At 50.0% G+C, this 23,544-nt stretch overlaps 10 protein-coding genes across 10 annotated transcripts; 5 read left to right on the forward strand and 5 right to left on the reverse strand.

Annotated features, from left to right (window-relative positions):
* Positions 1-875: 875 nt before the first annotated feature.
* PFLUO_LOCUS7480 (LRR receptor-like serine/threonine-protein kinase RGI2) lies at positions 876-2,200 on the forward strand (the record flags this gene model as incomplete). Its single annotated transcript, XM_073785129.1, has 2 exons — positions 876-1,654; positions 1,711-2,200. 2 exons carry the CDS (start codon positions 876-878, stop codon positions 2,198-2,200), a joined length of 1,269 nt encoding a protein of 422 aa, XP_073641515.1.
* A 169-nt stretch (positions 2,201-2,369) lies between these two features.
* Positions 2,370-3,723, reverse strand: PFLUO_LOCUS7481 (uncharacterized protein; the record flags this gene model as incomplete). Its single annotated transcript, XM_073785130.1, has 2 exons — positions 2,370-3,258; positions 3,281-3,723. The coding sequence occupies 2 exons, from the start codon at positions 3,721-3,723 to the stop codon at positions 2,370-2,372; spliced, it is 1,332 nt and encodes a 443-aa protein (XP_073641516.1).
* Positions 3,724-4,180: 457 nt separating this feature from the next.
* Positions 4,181-6,053, forward strand: PFLUO_LOCUS7482 (uncharacterized protein; the record flags this gene model as incomplete). The annotated part of the gene is made up of 5 exons (XM_073785131.1): positions 4,181-4,415; positions 4,469-4,561; positions 4,623-4,849; positions 4,901-5,534; positions 5,587-6,053. The coding sequence occupies 5 exons, from the start codon at positions 4,181-4,183 to the stop codon at positions 6,051-6,053; spliced, it is 1,656 nt and encodes a 551-aa protein (XP_073641517.1).
* A 374-nt stretch (positions 6,054-6,427) lies between these two features.
* On the forward strand, positions 6,428-7,571 carry PFLUO_LOCUS7483 (uncharacterized protein; the record flags this gene model as incomplete). Its single annotated transcript, XM_073785132.1, has 3 exons — positions 6,428-6,473; positions 6,525-7,207; positions 7,269-7,571. The coding sequence occupies 3 exons, from the start codon at positions 6,428-6,430 to the stop codon at positions 7,569-7,571; spliced, it is 1,032 nt and encodes a 343-aa protein (XP_073641518.1).
* A 186-nt stretch (positions 7,572-7,757) lies between these two features.
* PFLUO_LOCUS7484 (uncharacterized protein) lies at positions 7,758-8,261 on the reverse strand (the record flags this gene model as incomplete). Its single annotated transcript, XM_073785134.1, has 3 exons — positions 7,758-7,843; positions 7,896-8,019; positions 8,103-8,261. The coding sequence occupies 3 exons, from the start codon at positions 8,259-8,261 to the stop codon at positions 7,758-7,760; spliced, it is 369 nt and encodes a 122-aa protein (XP_073641519.1).
* A 335-nt stretch (positions 8,262-8,596) lies between these two features.
* PFLUO_LOCUS7485 (uncharacterized protein) lies at positions 8,597-9,738 on the reverse strand (the record flags this gene model as incomplete). The annotated part of the gene is made up of 3 exons (XM_073785135.1): positions 8,597-8,920; positions 8,978-9,410; positions 9,467-9,738. 3 exons carry the CDS (start codon positions 9,736-9,738, stop codon positions 8,597-8,599), a joined length of 1,029 nt encoding a protein of 342 aa, XP_073641520.1.
* Positions 9,739-11,310: 1,572 nt separating this feature from the next.
* On the forward strand, positions 11,311-12,072 carry PFLUO_LOCUS7486 (uncharacterized protein; the record flags this gene model as incomplete). The annotated part of the gene is made up of 1 exon (XM_073785136.1): positions 11,311-12,072. One exon carries the CDS (start codon positions 11,311-11,313, stop codon positions 12,070-12,072), a length of 762 nt encoding a protein of 253 aa, XP_073641521.1.
* A 1,189-nt stretch (positions 12,073-13,261) lies between these two features.
* Positions 13,262-13,738, reverse strand: PFLUO_LOCUS7487 (ATPase complex subunit 9; the record flags this gene model as incomplete). Its single annotated transcript, XM_073785137.1, has 1 exon — positions 13,262-13,738. One exon carries the CDS (start codon positions 13,736-13,738, stop codon positions 13,262-13,264), a length of 477 nt encoding a protein of 158 aa, XP_073641522.1.
* A 3,841-nt stretch (positions 13,739-17,579) lies between these two features.
* Positions 17,580-19,053, forward strand: PFLUO_LOCUS7488 (uncharacterized protein; the record flags this gene model as incomplete). The annotated part of the gene is made up of 3 exons (XM_073785138.1): positions 17,580-17,966; positions 18,024-18,567; positions 18,626-19,053. 3 exons carry the CDS (start codon positions 17,580-17,582, stop codon positions 19,051-19,053), a joined length of 1,359 nt encoding a protein of 452 aa, XP_073641523.1.
* Positions 19,054-21,532: 2,479 nt separating this feature from the next.
* Positions 21,533-22,390, reverse strand: PFLUO_LOCUS7489 (uncharacterized protein; the record flags this gene model as incomplete). Its single annotated transcript, XM_073785139.1, has 1 exon — positions 21,533-22,390. The coding sequence occupies one exon, from the start codon at positions 22,388-22,390 to the stop codon at positions 21,533-21,535; it is 858 nt and encodes a 285-aa protein (XP_073641524.1).
* Positions 22,391-23,544: the final 1,154 nt, after the last annotated feature.

Raw genomic sequence — 23,544 nt, forward strand, 5'->3', positions numbered from 1 at the left:
ACCCCCATGACATGATGTCCCTGGAGCTTGCCCTCTATTATTTTCCTCCGGGTATTTCCAGTCAGACAGGTCGCTCCAGCAGGCCGCATGACCCAGCAGCAAGGCCCCGACGCGTTCCCGCTGCCCAGCGCGATCCGCCCGGGTCTATCCGGGCTTCCACTCAGCCGAGGTTCAGTGCTGCACTGTAGTAGGGCCGACCACTCGCGACAGTACCTTGGTCGTTCCAGATCTGACTCAGGGGACTTGAGTTGATCTCTTTATTCAGGTTCTTCTTTTTCTAGGTCTTTATTCTAGTGGTTGGAATATTATTTATTGGGAGTGTGTCTGCGTAGGTATTTAGTACGGTCGCCGTCCACCCGAAGAATGACGGTTATATATTTTCCCCAGTGTCACTTGAGATGGAGCACTACAAACACATACTACAAGGAACACTATGACTGTCTCTACAGTCCCAATCGACCATTTCGAAAATGGCAGGACATAGTAAAGAAAGTCACACCGCCCAGTAATTGTATCATGTTGCATGTGCCGGAGCCCTTCACATGCTGTGCCATCTGAAGCTCCGCTGATTGATAACCCGCAATCATCGGGTAGCCGTGTCTCGGCGTGGACTGTGGGCCGACTGTCAGTACTATTACTACTGATCCGATGTGTGGAAGGCCTGTACTGGATATCCTCATTATTCTTGATCACGGCTCGAGTGGTACTTATCCTTGCACCGCTCTTCTCTCCGCAAGCTCGGGGTTGATCCGATGGCCCGCAAATCTCTGTTCTTCGCGACTCACTTAGTTAAGACTTGCCTGTCTCCGTATCCCTCGACAGCCAAGGCTTTCATCTCCAAGTATATACTTCAACCCTAAATGAATAACTAAACCATGCACGACGAGCCCGCGGTCCCCACCGACCACGAACCAGAGCAGCACCACCAACCACCCAATGCCTGGAAAAAATGGACCAAAAGAATCTTCCTACTGCTCCTGAAGCAATGGCTCCTGGTCGGCATGGGCGTCGCCTGCGTCCTGGCCTACTTCTTCCCCAACGTCGCTAAACACGGCGGGATCATCCGCGCCGAGTACAGCATCATGTACGGCGTTATCGCGATCATCTTCCTAATCTCGGGACTGAGCATCTCGCGCCAGAAGCTCTTTGCGCAGCTCATGAACTGGCGCCTGCATGTTGTGGTCCAGGCCATTTCGTTCCTCTTTATTCCTGCGCTGATGCTTGCGGTCGTGCATATCATTCTGGCTGGTGATCCACACGGACATATTGATCGCGCCGTGCTGGCTGGGTACATATTCACGGCGTGTATTCCGACGACGATTGCGTCGAATGTTGTCATGACGAGAGCGGCGGGCGGGGACGATGCGGCTGCGACGGTCGAAGTGCTGCTTGCCAATATCCTGGGTCCGTTCATTACCGCTGCGTGGACGATTGCTCTCATGCCGAAGGGGTCGGAGTTCGATGCCTGGCGCTTTGGCGGTGGGAATCTGGGGACGATGTACAAAAGCGTGTTCAAGCAGCTGGGACTCAGTGTGTTGTTACCGCTGGTGGTTGGACAGCTGGTGAGATGGACCTGGCCGGATCGGACGGCGTGGGTGATTCAGAAGACGAAGCTGCCGAAATTCGCCACGGTTTGCATGCTGCTGTTGGTTTGGTGAGTGGATAGCTCTAACTGTCGAAGGGTGTACAAGTCTGACTGAGAACCGATAGGTCTACCTTCTCCTCGTGCTTCGCAACAGGCGCACTCCAAACCCTCTCCACGCAAAGTGTTGTCTTCGTCGTCCTTTTCAACATAGCGCTGTATATCGCCTTGACAATAGTGTGTTTCTTCAGTGCGCGGCCGCCCCGATGGCTTTCTTCCCGCGGCTGGTCGAAACCCGTGTTTAAGCCGATGCCCCCGGAAGAAGCCATTGCAGTATGCTTTTGCGGCCCGGCAAAGAGCACTTCATTGGGCATCCCGCTGCTGTATGCTATGTGGGCACCGCTGGACCTCTTCACCAAGTCCAAGACATCAGTGCCCGTGTTGCTGTATACCACAGAGCAAATCTGCGTGGCGCATTTCTTTGTGCAGCTATTCCGGCGCTGGCATGCGAGGCTGGCGGAGAAGGAAGATCTAGAGAGCCACTTGCAGCCGGAGGATGCGGATATCGGAATGACTCAGGTTTCTCGAGGTTCAAGAGATGAGCATATGAACGGTTGATACCCATTTGATAATCTATCTATTTAGATTTTTATTCAGAGAAGATAAAATATGTGCCCCACATATAGTAAAACAACAATGTCACAAGCGAAGAAGATATTCAACACCACCGGTCACACCACCTGGCGAACATAGGAGAGAATGTACATGGTAACTCCAGGATGGGGCCTTAGATATAGCTCACCTTGACACCCATACCCACGGTGCCCTTCACCTTCTGCCATGCACTGTCGGTAACCCTCCGGACGCGCTCACGCACATCCTGCCGGCTCATGGCCATGAGGATACCGAGCAAAAACAAAAGGGTGCGGACCAGCGACATTGGATTCCCGGATACGCTTTGGATGATGTGTTTCACCAAATTCCGTAGAGTCGTAGCGACCGCACGAGTCTGGCGTCGAGGTTCAGGTTTGTCCTGTTTCTTGACGTTCTTGGAATTCGACGACGACAGTGCAGTCCGCGATGGCTTGCCGCTCGGCGATTTGTCCGCCGATTTGCCTCCCTTGCTTTTCGGGGACCGCCCCTTTTCAATCCCGTAGTCACCCTCACTCGTATTGCGCTTATGTCCGTTCGGTTGAGGACGGGGGGATGATGCACTGGCATCCTCTGCTCTCCGACGCTCATCCTCACGCTGTCGCGCGAACTCGGCATCTTTGGCCCGCTGGAGCTCCGCGGCACGCAACTCGCCTCGTTCCTTCTCCTCCTTCAGCCCTTCCAGGGTCTGGAGGAAGAGTTCCTTGCGTTCTTCGTCGAGGACTTCGCTCAGGTTGATGAATTCCTGCGCATACTCCCACTCCTCGTTCCGCGGGAGAACATGCAGAGTGAAGAGCTCGATGATGCGTACTCGCGCAGCCAGATCTTTCGGGGTATCTGTTCCGCTCGGCTGGCTGATATGGCGCTGCTGGGCATTGGCCGATGCGTTGAGACGGTCGGTAAGGTCAAGGTTCGGTTGTCCGTAGGAGGAGAGGTATGTCTCGAGACGCTGCTGGTTGAGTGATTGGGAGGAAGAGTGGTTGAGGATCAATGTTGCACTGCCTGCATTAGCAGGGGTCGAGATGCTGGGGAAAAAGGAGCGCTCACAGGTTATAGACCACCTCGGCATCCACGGAGCCCTCGCGGCCCCTGTACCCGATCTGGACCACTGTTTCCCAGATGCCTCCCTCCCGCACTTGGGTGGCGATCGCTTTCCACTCCTTCTGGCCAAATTGCTTCTTCCCTTCCTCGGCGCCGAGGTCGACGATTGCGCTCAGCAGCGTGATGTACAGATTCCACACCTTGATCCTCCACGTGCTAGGAGCGGTGGCGATCGGCGCAACAGCTGTAGATGGGTGATCGCCATTTGGTTGTTGGTCATCTGCGACCGTAATGATAGGTTGGAGAGTGGAAAGGGCTTCAGGGAGACGGCGTGTGAGATAGAGCTGGGAGGCTTTCTTGTAGGTCTTGGAGCAGAGCTTCGTGGGGGAGGTCGAGGAAGAAGTGGAGGAGGGTGAGGAGAGCTGGGAATGGGACATTCCGTCAGCCATTGTGAGTGAGTGTAATGAATTATTGGGGAATCATGGACGTTGGGGGTGAGAGAGAGAGGGCGCGAGAGTGATGGAGCAATGAGGTCGGGGCTTGCCGTTTTCCCTCGGCCCAACTGAGTCCGGGGTTGGACGGTCACGGGACCTGGGCCGAGCAGAGGGTGCCGAATTAGGAAGGAACCACTCGACTGTTGAGTGTACACAGAACCAATCATTTGCTTTGTTGTGCTCGTTCCTTTTTCTATTTTCTCTTTCCTTTCATCTACAAACATTTTTCAAAGGAGAACAGCCTTCACTTCGGACAGTCGATCTATGTGCAGCGTGCCAAGCCTGATCTAGATCCTGGGTATGTATGTTGGTCGCATCTTCACGTCACTTGGGACGGATAGGTCAATATCAACACGATTACACGTTTTGTCTCACAACTGACTAGATCACATAAACAGTCAGTCAACCCAAGATGGATGTCGTTGATGCAACCTTTAATCACCACCTACCGTGGATTCTCTACGAGTTGGCCTCGTGCTGCTTTGTGTCCCTGGACCTGGAGATGTCCGGGATCACGATGAGTCCAGACAAACCAGGGGGAGAGGTCCAGACGCTCCAGGCGCGCTACGCCGAGGTCAAAGCAGCAGCGGAGAAGTACCAGATCCTGCAGGTTGGCCTGACCATTTGCCGCGAGAACCTGGTGACAGGTGTGTGCACACAGAAAGGATATAAATGCATCGGGGGAGCTGACCCAATTCAGGGAAATACATCCTCATGCCATACAACTTCAATCTGAGCCCGAATACTTTCCGTGAAACTGAAATCAGTCGAGACTGGACGTTCCAGAGCCGGGGTACGCCCGACAGTTCTGGGACAGGGAGTGGTTTTGGCCATGGCTGACGCTCTTCAAACAGCGGTGGAGTTTCTGCTGGCAAATGGCTTCAGCATAGACATTCAGTGCAAGTATGGTGTGCCCTATTTATCTCGAGAAGAGGAAAAACAAGCCATTGCAAAGGCAACGGAGAGATTTACCCGTCAGACGACGAAGAGGTCCCTGAATATCAAAGAATCGGATCATGAATCTCTAGAATTTATCCAGGCAGTGCGACAGGTTGTGGACAGCTGGCTTGCTGAAGGCGAAGTACGGCTTCTCTGCAGCGAAGCAATAGCACAATTACTGACCTGCTCTTAGCTGAACCACAACGCGTGGGTCAATATTCCACCACCGACTGGCAAGCTTCCTGGAATGCCGAAGACCTTGAGCAAAATGCACAAAATGCTTGTGTACAGTCTGATTGAGAGTGAATACCCAGCCCTTGCTGCTCGAAGCCATCCTTCTTTCATGACTATTGAACCCTCGCACCCCGAGCGCGACAAGAAAGCCCAAGAGGCACGACTGGAGGGAAAGAAAGCCCGAATTCAGCAACATGTTGGATTCCGATGGATTGTAGAGGCCCTGGTTGGTGGGGATCTGACGGGTATTGAAGATTGGACTTTCAAGCGGACCCTGGACAACAAGGCAGTGCGCCCTCGGTACACTCCAGACACCCCCCAAGAGCTCTCGATGAGAGTCAAACAGCGACTCGTGGAACACCGGCCCATCCTGGTGGGTCACAACATCTTCACCGACCTGGTCTACTTTTGCAGATGCTTCTTCGGGCCGCTGCCAGATACCGTGGAGGAGTTCCAGGTCATGGTGCACGATCTCTTCCCCGTCATAGTCGATACCAAGTACTTGGCGACTCATGACTGTGGTTCTGTGAATCCTCCTTCGTCACTGGTAGAGCTGAACGAGGACTTGTCTCACCTATGGAACCCCAAGATAGGTACACGGTCCTTAGTCTGCTCATGCTGGCGATTCACTAACTTCGCTCATAGCCATTGACCCTCTGCATGTCAAATACAGCGGCCAGGAGCTCAACCATGAAGCCGGGTTTGACAGCATGCTTACTGCCACAGCGTTCCTCAAGTTGTCAGCCATGCTCTCTGGCGGTTCGCTCGATCGCAGCAAAATTAAGCAGCAGCAACAAAATGGGGGCATGAGACGTCCACAGCAGGGCCGTTCCCCCGTCAAAAGAAGCCCAGGAGACTTCTTCGCTGCCGAAAATGTCAAATCTCTGGACATGATCTCTAATGGCTGGCTTCACGCACAGGGTAGTACCTTGGAGGAAACTGGATCTGCAGAGGTAGCGCACAAGGTCCGCAATGGCGAGCTGATTCCCCGACTGGGTAGTGCATTCTGGAATGTTTACAGCAACCGCCTGCGGGCTTTTGGAACGAAGGAGCGGGTGCTGCAGCTCGGGGTTCAAGAGGAAAAAGAGGAAATGTTGATGGAATTTGACTAGGGAGGGTCATTTATGTGACAATTGAGAAAGATGGTTCAATATCTCCGACGAGATCAAGGAAAAATCATGTCCGCCGCATCTATCTAACAGTACACCTTGGGAGATTTCACGAAGGTACCGCTAGCGAATCAGCCGCAGGAATCCACTCTAAGCACCACTAAATGGTCAACTGGACGTGGTGTATCGTGACTCAGTGATGATAAGGATGGGTGCTGTAGAGAAGAAAGAAGAAAAAAATGCAGCGGGAAACAATTTTAAGGGTTGGGCACTGGGCTGCTAACCTAATCAGGACGCCACGTGATCTCAAGGAACTTTTCTCGATCGGAGAGACACAGGGACCAAACCACCATCACTGCCATCCAGCATTGTCGGAGATGGCCACAAAATCCAATGGGGCACGGCGCATCGTGTCACTATTGCGTATGTGATTGTCCCAATGTCCTCAACACCATCCACTGACTCCCAGCGCAGGCCCGTCAATAGTCGACACCAGCGTGTGCAGAAGCTGTCAACAGACCCTCGGCCGACGCCAGTATGCCGTTGCGACCGAAACACCCGCCACAGAGACGGCCTCGATTGCCAAAGACCCGTCGGCGTCAACAACCTTCCCCGTCGTCAAACCCGTCTACACCATCAACGCCGGCATCGCCCTCTCCCGACCGCCCCAGGTGACCCGCGAGCTTGAGCCATTCGAGCAAGCCTACTATTTCTACCAGAAGCGGCTGAACGAGCGTCTGGCGCTACCATTCACAAAGTACTTCTACTTCAAGCGCGGCACGCCGGCCGACGAGGACTGGAAGCGCAAGATCCTGGACCGCCGGACCGCAGCGCGGGATATCGGCAAGTACAACGCGTACGCGAGCGATGCGTGGAACGACGAATTGCTCGTTGACGCGCGTGAGGCCGATCCCGCGCACCAGGTCGAGATGCTTGTGCAGGACGCTGAGGCCACGGCCAATGCCACCTCGCAGGATACCAGCAAGAAGGAGGAGATCCCCCGTCCGTTTCCGCGGGTGACGGAGGCAGATAAGAAGGGTGATGAGAAGAGCTTGGATCGTCTGCTTCCGAGGACTTTGTATCTTCTGGTTCAAGCGAAGGGGGGCTACTGGACGCTTCCCAACGCGCCGGTGGAGGCGGGCGAGAGTCTGCGTCTGGTGAGTCCTGCAGCTCCTTTTCTGGGTGAGGGAGATTGTGCTAATGATTTCTGGCTTCTAGGCTGCCGAGCGTACCCTTGCCCAGTCAGCGGGCGTGAATATGAACACCTGGATGGTCGGCTATCATCCCGTCGGACACAATGTGCTAGAGTTCAAGCGGCCAGCGATCGACCAAGCGGCCGGGACCGAGCTGCGTGGTGAGAAGACTTTCTTCCTGAAGGCGCGCATCATGGCCGGACAAGCCGATCTGTCGGTCAACACGCTGGGACTCAAGGACTTCAAGTGGCTCAGTAAGGAGGAGATCGCCAAGTACGTGCATCCGGGGTATTACCACGACATCAAGAATATGCTGGCCGATCGCTAAAAAAGCGCGCGGCAATATTGGGGATAAACGGCTTCGACTTTGTCCAGTACGAAGTCCTACTGGCTGACGCACTGCATATAATCTTTCCCTCGTGTCTGTCATGTATAACTAGATTCTTTCCTTGTCCCAATCAGATTTCCATATATTAACTCCAAAACACCACGCCATATGTAACTACCCCCAAAATTACTTTAAAGTAAATTTCTGACCCTGGACAACTGGCTGGTCTTTGGTTGACTTGCCGGTCAAACTCTTGCCGCACATGGCACAGGCTAAATAGCGATATTAGTTATACCCATCAGAGAAACGAAGAGACAAACATACCGTTCCTTTGATATGCACACCGCTGGCAATATTTCTTCCCCTGCTCCGTCTTCGTCTTGCAAAATTCACAAGAAGACGAGTAAGCCGCATAGGGATTCTTCGCCTTGGAGCTAAGGAGCTTGCTCTATACATATTTATCTGTTAATACCCATCCAAAAACCCCTCTGCCATCTATCGTATAGATGGTTAGCGGGTGAGTACACATACCTTGCCAACACCAGTCGATCCTATCGTCGTCTTATTCCCCTTCGCCGCGCCTCCGACAGTGCTGGCCGGAGACCCGTAGTACATTTCATTTTTGCGCTTGACGCCTGGCGTGGCTAGCTCGGTGGATTTCAGCTTCTTCTGGCATTTGGAGCAGACCATTGTGCAGGATGGAGTTGGGGTTGGTGGATGTTGATGAAGATGAGTTTGATGGTGGATGATAAGATGATGTTCCTAGGTCCGCCACTGCCAAGACATTGTATTCCCCCACATTATTATTGGGCCAAGTACTATGAACAGCATGTAGGAAGTCAGGTAGTTAGTTGGTCAGTGTTTGTATGTAATCTGAATTATATAATTTACTTGGGTATGGGTATGAACATCATGGGTATCGACAGGGGTATCAGCTCAGGAAGATCAAAAAGACAGGAAAATGCAACATGCGGGTGTATAGATGATGGTAAAATAGCGCGCTGAAGCAATCACTTAAGTCTTGTTCAAGGACCATGCTGCGGCGGACACTGTCCCGTGGATGGATAGAACGGCTGCTGGTACGGCTGCTGCTGATGGGGATACGAACCCTTCTGTGCCTGCCAAGCACTGTCCTGAGGGGTGAGGGATTCCCATTTCACACAGCACCAAAAAATGCCAACGTAGGTCCCCACGTAGAAAACAAATTGGAGAACAGACTCCAGCAGACCCAGGTATTCTGGTGAGGTGTACTTGTCATAGAACAGGTCGAATCGGATAGAAAGAAAAGTCCACATCAGGCTGAGTGCAAAGTAGAAGAAAGCGCCGATGATGAGGGAGATGGCGGCATTCTATGTATAGACTGTCAGTATCCAGGTCTGCATCCACAGGTAACAAACACAGCTCACCCTTGACCTAAACCGATCGCTACCTCCTTTGACAGTCACAAGAACAGACCAGACCAAAACATCCAACGAAGCCACGAAGAGGAGAATTGCGTTGGCAGTATACAGCTTTTCGGCAGCAGTTATGACCTGCGGCAGAGGGTGCTCTGTGACATAATACACTGTGTTGACAACACCGATGGCAAAGCACGTTATGCCCATTGCGAACAGAACCCCCAAAAATATCCAGTGGAAGATACGCACGGCGGCATACGGCCGGCCCAGATCGGTGAGGCCGTCGAGGAACCGATGGATCAGGCTGTAGAACACGTAGAAGATGAGACACTGCGAGATGTGGTTGAAGAAATCTTGCATCATGGAAGTGATTAGAAAGTATTCTTTCACGACGTCTTGGCCAACGGCGACACCGATATAGATGCAGCTCAGGAGGTTCGCCCTAAAAGTAAGTGGTCGTTAGTGTCCGGTGTGGCCGAAATATGTTTATATACTTACAAAATCCCACAGATCAGAGCAGACCTGATCCCGCCCATCGGCAGCGGACGCCTCTTGGACAGGAAGTTTGTACGCCGGCGGATCCCGCAGCTCCAGATGAGGAAGCCCAACATGGCGGCCCCGGTCGAGGCAGTCATGGCAAGTTCCGCGATGGACATGTGCATGTATTTGGGGTCATATGCAAGGTATGCCCCGGGTTTGGTCTCCCGATCCCAGGGCCATGAGCTGGTATAGTAATCATCGTAGCCGCTATAACACCGAGGCGACAGCATCTTCGCGCGTAGTGCTCGCGCCGCGAGATGGTGCTCAATCGATAACTAAATGTTCGGATCACGTATTGCAGAAGTTACTCGCGTCGAGAGAAGATGAGTATATTTTTATTTTCTTGAGGGGAGACATTTGCTTGTTTTTAATTCAACTTTTCTATTTTGAGGAGTGACGCGAAACCGACAGGAGGCTGAAAGACCCCAAAGGGGCGGCTTTTATGACCACGATCTGATTGGCGAGCTCGGGCAAGGCTTGATGAATCACGGTCGGGCAAAAGAATCAAGCCTCTGCCCAGATTCACGAGGCCTATGATTATTGACTGTTGTGCTGGCGCAGCAAGATAATTCAGCCTGTTCCGGCCCCCTTTACGTACGGGCTGAGCCCCTTCCTTACTGGATGGAATGGATTTCACAGATCTTCGCTGGCAGTATTCATGCGTGTGTTTTCAGGCATCCATTTCTACTTCCGAATTGTGGAACTGCCCAGAGAATGTGGGGATGCGATCGGATTTAATCTCGCGAGCGTCTCGGCGTGTCCGTGGTGACCACAGTGAGTTGCCTCCTTCAGCCTAACGCTGACTGTGGCTGAGTTGAGACCGAGCACAGCTGTAGCGCCACCAAACGAGAGCTGATGCGTCTCCACCCTCTGCCGGGGTACGTAAACTGTCAAACCCCGGTCCAGGGAGTATCCCTGGACTGGTTAATGGTGACAGAGGTCAACCACATGTTCGAGCAGGGATCAGAGTATGCATGCGCGCCGTCTCGTGCATTAATGAGGATTATTGTCCCGACCGTAGAATACAACAAGCGATCCCGCCGAGCTGCACAAGGTTTGCCTCCCCGCGGCAAACTCCGTCCGAGCATGCTGCGCGACAGGTGAGCGGCAAGATTGAATCCACCAGTTCGATTGCCTTTTCTTTTCAGCTGCGATCCTTCACAACGTGATTTGAGTCCCCCAGAATGTAGTGACCCGCTTCTTGCGATCTGATCCACATCAAAATCTCAAATGGAGTCGAGTCCCAGCTTCGGCCTGTCCGCGAGTCCCTTCCGAGAATAGGCTTCTCAGGCCCCTGAATGATTTTTTTTTCTTTGTCCTGTTCGCTGAGAGACATGGTGATCGATCTACTTAAATACTAGATGCGAATGCGGGTCAGTTAGGAATTATTATTATTTTGGTGTTCGAATCTCGGCGGCAGATCTATTGTTTTTCTTTTTCTAGTTTGGTTCACGCCCCGAATCTGGCATTGTCCGCATTCGGCCATCACATTGACCACATTGACCACCAGTGGGCGCCGGGCGCCTCGCAACTGCTGCATTGCATCTCACTCTTTTCAAGAAAAGCAATATCCCCATGCGCTCTCCTCACACCCCCCTAAAACAAGCGTCTATATTTTGGCTAGGCCCAAACTGTGACACCCGTGTCTCTTGATTATCCGGCCTAGTTGCAGTCCAACGAGACAGCGACATCTTCACTTCTTGCCATTGTTGCAGGTCTTGATAGGAGACTTGACCCGTTGTGCGTGCTCAAATCATTTTTGATTCCGTCATATCAGTCGGGAATCCAATCTGCAACCCAGTATGCCACCCGAAGGCTCATCCTTCACCACTCTCAATCTGCCCCCGGAATTCTCCCTGCCACAATGCATGGAGTACTTCACGCTGTCGGCGGGCCCGAACACGGATCTCTGGCGCAAGCCACCAAACGGCGATACATCTACCGCGCCCATCGTCTTCACATCCCTCCGGCATCCATTCGTCGTGGCCGAAGTCACCGTCAGCGCCGACTGGGAAATGGAATGGCACCAAGGCGGACTGGTGATATTCGCCGGCGCAGCGCCGCAGCCATTTTCCTCTAACTCAGTCCCTTCGGTAACATGCCGATCATCACCGCTCCCACCTTGCAAATGGGTCAAAGCGGGCATGGAGTTCTCCGGAGGCACAGTCAACGCATCTTCCGTCAGTGCCGCCGCCGACGGCGCAGACTGGTGTCTATCCTCACTAGCCCAGCCAGCAGGTGGGATGGGTATTCATTCACTACGTATCAAACTCGAGCGGGTCGGCCATGCGCTCTGGATCTGGTATCAGGCTCCCTCGGCATCACCGTACGCGCTCTCTCCCGGGGCGGTGGGTAACACGTGGAAGAAACTGCGCGAAGTGACCTGGTTCTTCTATGGAGTGGAGGACAAGTTCGTGCATGTTGGTGTCTATGCCAGTCGACCGATGAATATCTCTCGCGGAGAGACGATGTGGGATGCGATGCATGGGTTATCGCTAGATGGGTCTTCGGCTACGACGGCGAGTGGATTGGTTGTGGAGTTTGAGGACTTGGAGATTTTCTAGATCCTTTTAATTGGCATGATGACCTTGTGTTCTTCTCCTATGTCTTGGTGATACCTATTTCCTGTTAGCGAGCAAGCCTGATTGTGTGTTGTACGACGAGTCGTGTAATGTCATCAGTAATATCTAGTACCACTTGAAGAATGAAAGCTTCCGGATGAATCCATATGCGAGAAATGGAGCTGAAGATCCAGTATCATTTCTAGCGATGGCAGTTCTTGGCGTATATACGATAGTAAGGTTGAAAGATTTAATCCCTGGACTACTCGGCACCTTTCGCAAGTTTAAACATTTAACAACTGTTTTTTTTTTTTGCTTATATAATGGCAACCTCGCTGGGGTGAGACACGTATTTTTAAGCTTTCGCCCATCTGAGCAGAAGACCATCACAGTTGCTCATGGGTGGCTTTGTTATCTACATAGGCATGTTATATTCCTCCGATGCGTGGGAAGGTTCAGTGTATAGCCGAATCTGCTATTGGTTACAGTCTGACGCCTGGGTAGGATACATCGCTGCTTATTCACCAAGTCAATGTTAAGTCGTAGTTGCTAGCTCTTTATGCAGCAACTCGTATCTGTGTCTATCATGATATTCTCTATACTGCGCATAAGTTTAAAACTCAATGATATCATGCTGAGTCAGCCGGACCTTTGCGGGTCGTGATATCTGAAGATCTCTGTTACAGCTGGCAGCAGCTCGATAGGGGGCTCTGCCAGGTATTTCAACGTTATCAATGGATTGTAATGTGTATAAGTGACGTACTGATCAGAATCTTAAAGGCCAATGGCTAGGGGTTGGGGCGTGGATGGGCAGGTTCAATTTTATACATGGAGACGGAGAAAAACCTGCAGCTAAGATCAAAACATAGGAAATGCTGTTTCCCGACAGCCGTCTATCATTGAAATCTAATGATCTATTGTTTGAGCAAATGCAGCGTCACCCCGTTTGTTTTTTTGATATAATATCCTCCAGGAAAGGCACGGTCTCACACACAGAGTTTTTTTTTGGGTTGGCTCTTTGGAAAAAGCAGAGATGGGTAAGAGAGGAAAAAGGCCCCCAAAATATCGAGACTCTATATGTACAAAAGAGAAAAGGTGGTTGTAGATGACGCTGAAAGTAGTACATGGTAATACATCACGACCAAATACCTTCCCCGGGCCGAATCATATCCTGAAAACAGTGATGAGTTGCTTAGACGTACTTGCACATCATGGCAACCATCAGGTCGAACAGACCCATGGCCTCGACGAAGGCGAAGCCCAGAATGGCGTAGGAGAAGAGCTGGCCGCGGAGAGCAGGGTTGCGGGAAACACTCATGAGCAGAGCGGCGAAGACGAGACCGATACCGATACCGGCACCACCGAGACCGATGGCGGCGGAACCCATGCCCAGGTTCTTGGAGACCTCGACCATGGCGGAGGCGACCTCAGAAGAGTACTGGCGGCGAGCGGCGTGCTGGGCGAACACCTGGCGGGCGTTGGCCTGGAGGAGAGTGGGCGAGGACACACGCTTGGGGGTCTGGAAAGCAGCGACAGGGGCCTTCTTCTGGGAGGTGAAGGTGCGCTTGGCGGCAGTGTTCAGCTGGAAGCGGCCGGCGGGACGGGCGACCTTGGCGCTCTGGGCCATGGTGGTGGCCAGGCGAGAGGCGAAGACACGAGAGGTGGCCATTTTTGATATGTGGTGTGGTGAGAATTGGGGGAGAGAGGAGAGAGTGTTGAGGATGTATGGAAAGAAGGAACTTTTCAGGGAGGAAAAAGCTGGAGAGAGAGAGAATTACCCATAAATACTCTACGGGTCAAATTTTCGCCCGTCCGGTACCCAGTCCGTGCTAGTGTGCGCGTGGAAGAGCCCTAATCGGAGCGGACCATGCAGTATTTCACGGGCATTCCTGCTCTGTCTGCGTTTTTCATTCTTACGCCTGTATTATTCTTGCTGGCCTCGGGTTCATTCGGGTTTGGACCGGCCTTGGGGTCCACCAAGGCTTTACTTGGTGTTTGTGAAGCTGCCCGTGGATGGGATGCTAGAAGCTATTGACACCCCTCCCTGCATCTGTCTAGCATTGAAAAAGGAAGAAACAGACTGCTAGGGGCCTATCTGTATTTGTGTCAGGGAGGGAATCGGCGCGACAACCTGGTGATTCTGTCATTCTGGTTCGTATGTACTCCCTTCCCTGCAGTGGATCATCTAATTCAGTGGATTGGGATCCACCGATCCAGAGCTATTGATCCAATCATAACTCTCCCAGGAATCCTCAAACCCACCCTACGTTTCTGGATTTATTCCCGGCGTCACCCAAACTCGGGCCGACTCGGATTCCAGCTCCACCAACTGCTGGGCAACCGGTCCACCCGAAAGCCACTTGGTCAGTTGATACAGGTCGACGGCGCTCTCCCTTTCCTCGGGAAGGCACTTCACCGAGTGGACCTATTGGGAATACGTAATTATGGACCCATGGGAGTCCGCTTGACCCATCCACTCTCCTGTTGCTGTTCGAGAGTGGTAGAAAGCTCTACATGCAGACCATGCAGGTATACATGGAGCTAGGAACCTGCAGAACAACCCTCCGATACTTATAGGGGGCGTTCTTGCAAGGCGCGGCAGCCAGAAAGAGCGAAGCAAGAAAAAAAATTTCATCACGGACACCGCCCTGCCTTCGCTTCCGGCCGGCCTCCACTCTAATGGATTCCGACCCGCTAGAACCCGAAAAAACCAGCCCGAAAACTTGTCCTGCCCACCGGGTTGCTCCACGAAAGGGGGCGGATGCCGAATTATGATATAGCAGGCTTCGCAGAGCACAGTACAATTCAATTGTGCCCCTGTCGAGGACCCGGAGTGACTTATATACCCAGGACTCGACAGCAAAGAAGACGGCAAGCACCGATGGAAAATTAAATAATTTTAAAATTAAATAATAAAAAAAGGCGGCTCTGCACGCCGCGCATTCTTCCGAAGGGAAATCAATCTCAGCCGGCTGATCCCAACCCTGAACTGCATGGCGTGACCCACACAAGCTCACGCGGCTTAGGGGCCGTTACCGTAAGCCCTTGCGTGAAAGTGTACATATACCGTGTGCACCCAGAGCTGGTCATTGGACTTGCTACAGACTCAATGGTTATTCTGCAGGTGAGAATGGGTTGTCTCAAGTGAGATGCAGCTTGGTGAAGGCTTTCGCAGGGTAAAATTGTGGTGGAGCCAGGGGTTAGAGAGGGTCTCGGGTGTTTTAGGGTATTGTATTACCGTACCATACGCCCCAGCTGACCCGGTCATCGAGGCATCATCGATTTCGGTGAGCGTCATGGGCCCGAATTGTTTGGCTGTTATGCCAGCTAGCATAATTGAGATGGTATAGGAATGTATTAACCCCATGCATATCCAAACTATGGAGAACTATCGCCACAAAAACAATAGTGCTCCTGCTCTATCTATGTAAACCGCTGAACACGGCCTCAGTATGACCTTCACTTGGCCATGTCAATCAGGAGTAGTCTACCCAAGGAATCCACTCCATGGGTCGCCTTGCGTCGTTATGTGGGCAAGGACGTGGAATAATGTGCCTTGACTGGGTACTTGTTCGGGCTTAATTCGGGCTAGTAGATCAGAGTGATAAGAGGCAAGGCAGCCAATAATTATGGAAGGTAAGCTACACAGTGTCTCTTGACTACAAGACAAAGGAAGTGTCTCAGGGCGGCCGAGGGATCTTCATAATAAAAATCATGTGGCCGTGAACAAATTACGGTCAAAGGAAAAGACACGTGCAATGAGAACAGCAGGGACTCAGGAATGATAACGGCGTAGCATTCTTCTCTATCAAAAAACTATTAGGGGTCTGCCGAGATCAGATTCTTCTGACTTCTTTGTTTCACAATCAGAAGTTATTACTGTTCGAGTCTGAAAGTTATGAGGAGCCATACCGCCAGCCATGATTCTACTGCTGGCCCGAAAGAGCACTATATATGCGTTTCTTCGTCATGTCCAGGACAAATGTATAACTAACTTTCAAGTCCGATCTTGCCTATCTGTAGAGCTACAAGAAATATTAAGACTTAGTGGTTGAAATTTTAGATATGTATACTTGGGGCTCGGTCACTAGCCAACGTTGGTTAATAGCACAGCGAGATTCGAATGTAGTTGGAACACGTCACCGCATTTCAAGCCACTTAGAACCTCTCTTCTATCACTCCAAAGAAAAACTAGAATTCATTATATAACACAGGCTTAATCTAGATTTAGTGTTGCAGCTGCCGCTTACTACACCACAACGCTAGGTGACGGTAAATCGGGCGCCAAAAATGGCTACCCCCCTAGACTAACTATAGCTAAAGGAAAATCTTTTTAGTATTAGAGGTAAAGTAGCTATTTTTGACATTATAATTCTTATACTTATAATAGCGATTTTTGACTACGTGTTCTTACTAAACATCCATTCTATTAAGGATATCTTTAGAACCTATATTACCCTACTACGCCACTCCTTAAAACTAAAATTTAAATAAGAGATGCTTAATATGCCTATATGTCGTTAACCTACTTCGACCTCCGCTAGGATGAGTACTTACAATATAAAGCCTCTTAAGTACTATACCTATCTTTACTTTCTTAAGTAGCTAAGCTTAGCTATTAGGATGATTTAGGCTATAAAACCCTACGATTTTCGATATAGTATTAGTGAAGCTATCGATAGTAGTGCCACACAGGTGGTAGGTGGTCAAGCGGAGACTCGCTCTGGGTGTTACGAGTGAAAGGCGCTCAGAAGCAGCCATTTTCGGCGGCAATTTCACAAACAAATCCCGCGATGCTTATGAAAATGCTCCGGAGACAATCAATGCTCACGACCTAACGGTAGTAACAGCATAATGTTCCGGATGGCCTCATTCACTTAATACGCCCTATCTAGTTAATTTCCTTTGCCGGCTCTTGGCTTTCCCCTTCCGTTTAGTGCTCGGGCCTTGTCGCTTATTGCTCACTAGGTAAAGCTAAGCATCACCTGATCGTCAGCAGAGCACTCTATCCGCTCCCTGATCATCAAGTGAGCGTCCTGATTTGCTCATAGACTCCGAGCTGAGCGTAGACATACCTCAGCCATGGACGCCTTACGCATTGGCCTCGTCGACTAAGGGCTGCTTATTGGCGAGTATGACACTGAGGGTGAGCCGGCTTACCCAGTGAAATACGTATATATCTATGAATCGCGCCCAGTACTTGGCTTACTATGCTGGTCAAATAGCAAGAATTTCACGAAGAATCATTTGTAACCATGGTGCTGCCTTCACTTTATTTGTCACAGATTCCCTTTTATGTTCTGATCGCTGGTGCTGCCGTTATTGTTCTCTCGATAGCGAAGGTTGGACGATTGTCTCAAAGCATGGAGAACCCCTCTCATTGAACATGAAACATGAAGAAAGTGCAGGACTGACAATGTTTAGGATGGAAGTTCGCTCGAGAAACTGGCTGCCAAGCACCGTTGCACAATGTGTCTCACGGCCTGTTTGGCATTGGAATGGTCACGGCCATGCTCGCAGCAGGCCGCGAAAAACGTTTTCTTGAGCTGATTCGCGGCTGGCATCGAGACTACGGTACCACGTTTAAGGCGTACACGCCCGGTCAAAATGCCGTCTTCACAGTTGAGCCTAAAAACGTTCAGACCATCTTAGCGCTAAAGTTCAAAGACTTTGAGCTTGGCACAAACAGGATAAAATCCATGCGCCCGCTCTTGGGTTACGGCATCTTTTGCACGGATGGTAGTCAATGGGAACACTCCCGAGCTCTTCTCCGCCCCAACTTTGCTCGCAGCCAAATCACCGACATTGAGATCTATCAAACCCACGTCGCTAAGCTCATTAACCACATTCCTCATGACGGGTCAACGGTAGAATTGCAGAAATTGTTTTTTAGAATGGTAATTGCATTCTGTTCCACCCCTTTCATACCTCACTTCTCACTAACCCATCTCAAGACTCTCGATTCAGCCACAGAATTTTTGTTCGGCGAGTCGGTCCACTCGCTCAACGATGTTACCTCCCCCTCCGCCTCAGCCTTTGCTAAGGACTTTGACGTATCCCAAGATGGGCTAGCTACCCGAGCTCGAATGGGCCCCCTCATGATATTTCATAGAAATAAGGAATTCTCTAAGGCAGTAGTAGACGCTCGTTCTTACGCTGCCAAGATTGTGGAGAAGGCCATTAGCAATCGAGTGGCATTAGACAGCGGCCAAGATGATTCTGAAGAAGTCGGCAAACTTACTGAACAGCATTATGTCTTTTTGCACGAGTTGTGCAAACGAACCTTAGACAAAACGGAGCTCATAGACCAGCTGCTGAACATTCTGCTAGCTGGCCGTGACACAACCGCTAGCCTATTAAGTATCACATTCTTCATCTTAGCGAGACGACCCGAAATCTGGACCAAACTTCGAAAAGAAGTATTAGAGCTAGATGGCCGGGAACCCACGTTTGAAGATCTGAAATCAATGACCTACTTGAGCTGGGTTCTGAACGAGAGTAAACTCCCCGTCTGTCTAGAATATCGATAGAAAGTCTACTAACAAGTTTCATCAAGCTCTTCGTCTTTATCCCACCGTTCCTTTCAACCTACGCATGGCCAACAAAGACACGTACCTACCCGTTGGAGGTGGTCCAGACGGAACGGCCCCCGTCTATATCCCTAAAGGCTATGAGGTGATATACAGTGTATATACAATGCATCGCGATCCTAAATTCTTTGGGCCAGATGCAGACGAATATCGCCCGGAGAGATGGGAGAAGCTGAGACCTGGCTGGGCATATATCCCCTTCAATGGTGGCCCTCGAATCTGTATTGGTCAGCAGTTTGCTTTGACCCAGGCTGGATATACTACCGTCAGAATCCTTCAACATTTCGAGACCATTGAGAGTCGCGACTCGAAACCATTTGAGGAGGCATTGACATTGACCATGGCAAGTGCTAATGGAACAAAGGTTGCTATGACACCTGCTGAGAGAACCTGAATTCTTGTTTATGCTGTGGTATGCCTTACTTTGCTTTGGGACAAATCTTTTCACAACAATCATTTTTGGGAATTTAAACCATTCAAGATATTACAGCAATGACCCTCACTGTGCATTTCTGCTGTCAATCATATAAAGCATTTTGATTTATTCAATGGGGGCTGCCAGAGATCACGTTTGGGTTTAGCGAGGTAATAACAGGCTATGTTTGCATGCGTCTCGATGAAAATACACAGTTCGTCTTCAAATGTTGACATCCGAGGTCTACAAATTTGGTGTATTCTTGGGGTGAGAGTTTTCCATCGATAACATACATCTGGCTGATGCCCAAACGTTTTAAACTTGGGCGCTCGGTAAAACTACAAGACATTGTTTTCAATAACGTGTTGATGTTTTCAATGGAAAAATTTGGTATTTGTTTTCTGCGGTGGAAGAAAAGATATTGATTTGAGCTTATGGCGCAATCTTCAGGGGTAAACGCCGAACGTGTTTAACCCATGTTCAAACTGAGAGTCGAAAGTGGAATACATGGAATTTTGCATTTTACACCCGAAATCAGAGGTCAATATTTTCAGAGTACTCGCCTTCAAGCCGACGATATACTGCTGACTTAAGGCAGAGCAGTGTGAATGAAACCGCTCACCATAATATGTGATATTTTCGTCTGGAATTGTTCATGCGCATTAATCCTTCTTTTACTCCCTGGATTTGACCACTCTCTCTTAATTACCCTCTCCTAGTCACTCTCTCCTAGTCACTCTCTCCTAGTCACTCTCTCCTAGTCACTCTCTCCTAGTCACTCTCTCCTAGTCACTCTCTCCTAGTCACTCTCTCCTAGTCACTCTCTCCTAGTCACTCTCTTTGAATCACTCTAAGCTCTCACCCTTTATGTCCTGAAGGCAGGCATGAATTGATTGTAAATTTTGGATGCCATCTTTATAACGGTGTGATCACAAAAATCACACCTTGGTGGCTACGAGACGAGGGTGGTGAAATGACGAGGACGGTGAAGAGGGGCTGTTAACTACTATATGCCTCCTTTTAGTCTAGTATTTTCACGAACTCGCGTCTTAGGGCACCGCAGAAGGCTCTGGGAAGACATGTGTATATTTACTACGGCAAAAAGACGACGCTATAGAATCAACTCGCACTAGAAGACTTAATCAGAAAGCGTAGAAGAAAAGAGAGACGCTCTTAAAAAAGCCTTTAAGTACTATATAGAATATAATGCCGACATAAACCTAGTCGTCCAAATAAGGAAAATAGGCTAGATATATACTTTAACGTCTTACTCGTAAGGGTGGCCTTTGTCTAAAGAATAATTAGTGAGCTACCTTCTCTTCTAATTAGTTATCTTGAATTATGTTAATAGCTAATAGTAAAAGGAGTCGAATTATCCTCTACTAATTCGAAAGATAATAGACGATCTCTCTCGTAGACCCCAATAATTTTCAAAACTTGCAAAATCGTTGATGCGTTCCTAAATTATGACGTCTATTATCAGGAGCGATAACCTGCGAATGAGATAGAACCGTCTTCCTATCGAAATACTAGAGGCGATTCTTCTGCCTGTTGATAATACTACTCTTCTAATTTCTGCGCAGAGAGTCTGCCGGTACTTGTGAAATCCAGCATACAGTCGTTCTCAAAATCGGCTTGACCAACGAGTCGGCCAAGGTCAAAAAGTGCGTTGATTAGAAAGATACGTGATCTCATTTCGTCTTCCTTGGAAACATCTTGATTTTCCAAGGTGTCAATGGTGGCGAAGAATTCATACCGAGCTCCCTCAAATGATGTCTCCTTCAGTTGCTTTTTTAGCGGCTCTTAATGCAATTTCGGCGCCCGATCTACCGTCACCTAGTGTTGCAGTGTAGTAGTAATTTCAAGCACTACCATCTGATACGCTTTCCATAGGGGATATGGCAGCGACAGTTGCCACTGGTGCGAACGCCCGTTTCGTTCTTTCACCCCAAGTTGGCTTTATTTCACTGGTATCTTAATTCTTGCCCCTGTCGTCGTCTTTTTTCTCCTTCTCCTCCTCCTTCTCCTTCCCTTTTTTCTTCTTCATCACTACCATATCCTCATGCTCAATTGCCTTGAGAGGGTAGACTTCATGACTCACAGTTAGCTACTCCTCTAGGTAACGCAGGAAGGTCAAGAGAGATCAAGACCGTTCAAAATCCCAGCCCTATCGTGTTCGTCACGCCCGTGGCCCCCAACAGCAGATTGCTCGATGACAGCATTCTGGAAAATATTTTTTTAGAGTGGGTCAGCTCCGCTGTGTATGACAAGTCTGTCCCATCTACAACCGCATTATACTTCGCACCTCCGGCACCTGTGTCTCCAACACTTCCATTATCTCCCTCCACGCTGCGGCCTGGAATTTCTTGCCTTCCAATCCAGTCGTCAAGGCTGTGGATTCGCTGCAATGCACGATCAGCATATGGTTGGGTCAGCAGTAACCTTCAAAGAGAAGATCTTACTCGATATACCGATCATCCCGCCAGCATTTCCCGTGCGATTCCGCCCCCTGGACCGTGGCGCTGACTAAGGACCGACTGCCCTGCTCGGTCGTTCGGGCGAATAACTTATACGCAAGCCACACGAACCATCGTTCGTAGAACCGAATATACTGCCGCCCCAATGATGACACGCAGAACCCAGGGCAGATCGAATTGACAATGACGGGCAGCGTTTCATCAGCTTGCTGGACATTGTGTGCGATGGTTTTCACTACATACTGCAACAACAGCTTCGAAATGCGATACTGCTTGAAGCCTTTGAAATTGCTCGGGTCGTTGACAAACTCTAGCAATAGACGGTCAGTCCGCAGGGACTCGGCCTTGACTCTGACAAACGCCTTGCTCGACACAATACTGAGATGGGTTGGTTTTGACGCTGCAGAACTCTCTCGCAGCTTTGGGAGAAGCAGCAATGCGAGTAGCGAAGTGGACAGAGTATTAACCTGCAACGTCTCTTCCCACTCCTCCCCAGATTTGGTGTAGTCCCTACTCCACAAGCCAGCATTCAGGAGTGCCACATCTAGGCGCGGTAGCTCGGTGTTAACGCGGCTCGCGAAGTTCTTGACACTTTGGAAACTGCTCATTTCAAGCTCCCAGACCTGAACGACGCCCGGTCGGCCGGTGCATTTTTCCAGCTCTGTTTTAGCTCGATTGCCACGTTCTAGGCTGTGGCTTCCGATAATGAGGGATTCTACTCCTAGGTTGAGGAATTTGATTGCGGCCTCGTAGCCCAGCCCTGAGGTCGCCCCGGTCAGGACAACTGTTTTACCGGCGAATGAGATGCCCCGTGGGTCTGTGGGTTCGCTGTGCAGCATTTTGAGAAGGCGAAGGAGGCTTCCTATTTTAGTGGACAGCTATGCATGGGATCAACTGGGGGACTAGATCGAGATGTTGAATCTCGAGTGTTTACTGAATGAGCTTTGGTGCCTCAGGGGTAAGCAATTTGGGAAGTCACCTGATTGCCACACTCTATTGTATCCGCCCGACCTTCCTTAGCCGGCTCATAGTTAAGTAACTAACCAACGTATTTTCCCGGAGTGGGTCAGAAAACCCAACTATAACTATTTTTAATCCATTTATTGGTCAAGGCGATTTCGAGCACGACTGTAATTTACAATACTTTCTGCCTCTAATCAAGTTTAAAGCAACCGATGGTCTTATTAGGCAGCATTTGACGCAATTGGAAGGGTGAATATGTAGTTGGACCCTGATCCGAGGCTTTGACTAGGCAACCATGTGGTGGAACTTTATACTCTTATATGCTCGAGTCATATTGATCTCATCATGTACCCCATATATATACTACCTTTTCTGCAACCATTTCCGCCGATGCGTTTAACGAAATCAATGAGTTGACTGTGAAATTATGGCACCTACAACCCGCTCCGCCAGAAGGTCCACGCTACGAAGTTATACAAGATGGTACAGTATCGATCCTAGTAGTCGTTCTGCATCATCTTCACCTATTCGAAAGCTAGCAACAAAGGAAAGCAAGTCCCCTGTCAAAGAAGAGATCACACCCTACTGCCCCTTCCTAATAAACATCCGACTCCCCCTCGAAATAATTGAAGCCATATTCCTACAACTCAGTCGGAAAACCATTCTCGTTTCCGCACAGAGAGTCTGCCGATATTGGTCCGGCATTATCAAAAACTCCGTCGCTCTCCAGGAGATGCTCCTCTTCCGCCCTGCAACTAAACCAAGGATCGAATCATGGAAGAATGACAAGATTTTCCACAGGCTTTTTGGCTGCATGCTTCGGAGTAAGTGGGTGCAATTTTCAAAATACCGGAAGTACAAGAAGCAAAGGAATTGGTTACGTCCGGAGGCGAGCTGGCGTTCTATGGTGAGTATTGTCTAATTACATGCCTACTATGGCCTGTCTTTACAATTGAGGCACAAAAATGTTCTTGCTTCATCCGGCTAAAACTGGTGAACTCAGAAATACGAGCCTTATATACCTGCCATA

This window comes from Penicillium psychrofluorescens, assembly GCF_964197705.1.
Source record: "Penicillium psychrofluorescens genome assembly, chromosome: 5".
NCBI lineage: Eukaryota > Fungi > Ascomycota > Eurotiomycetes > Eurotiales > Aspergillaceae > Penicillium > Penicillium psychrofluorescens.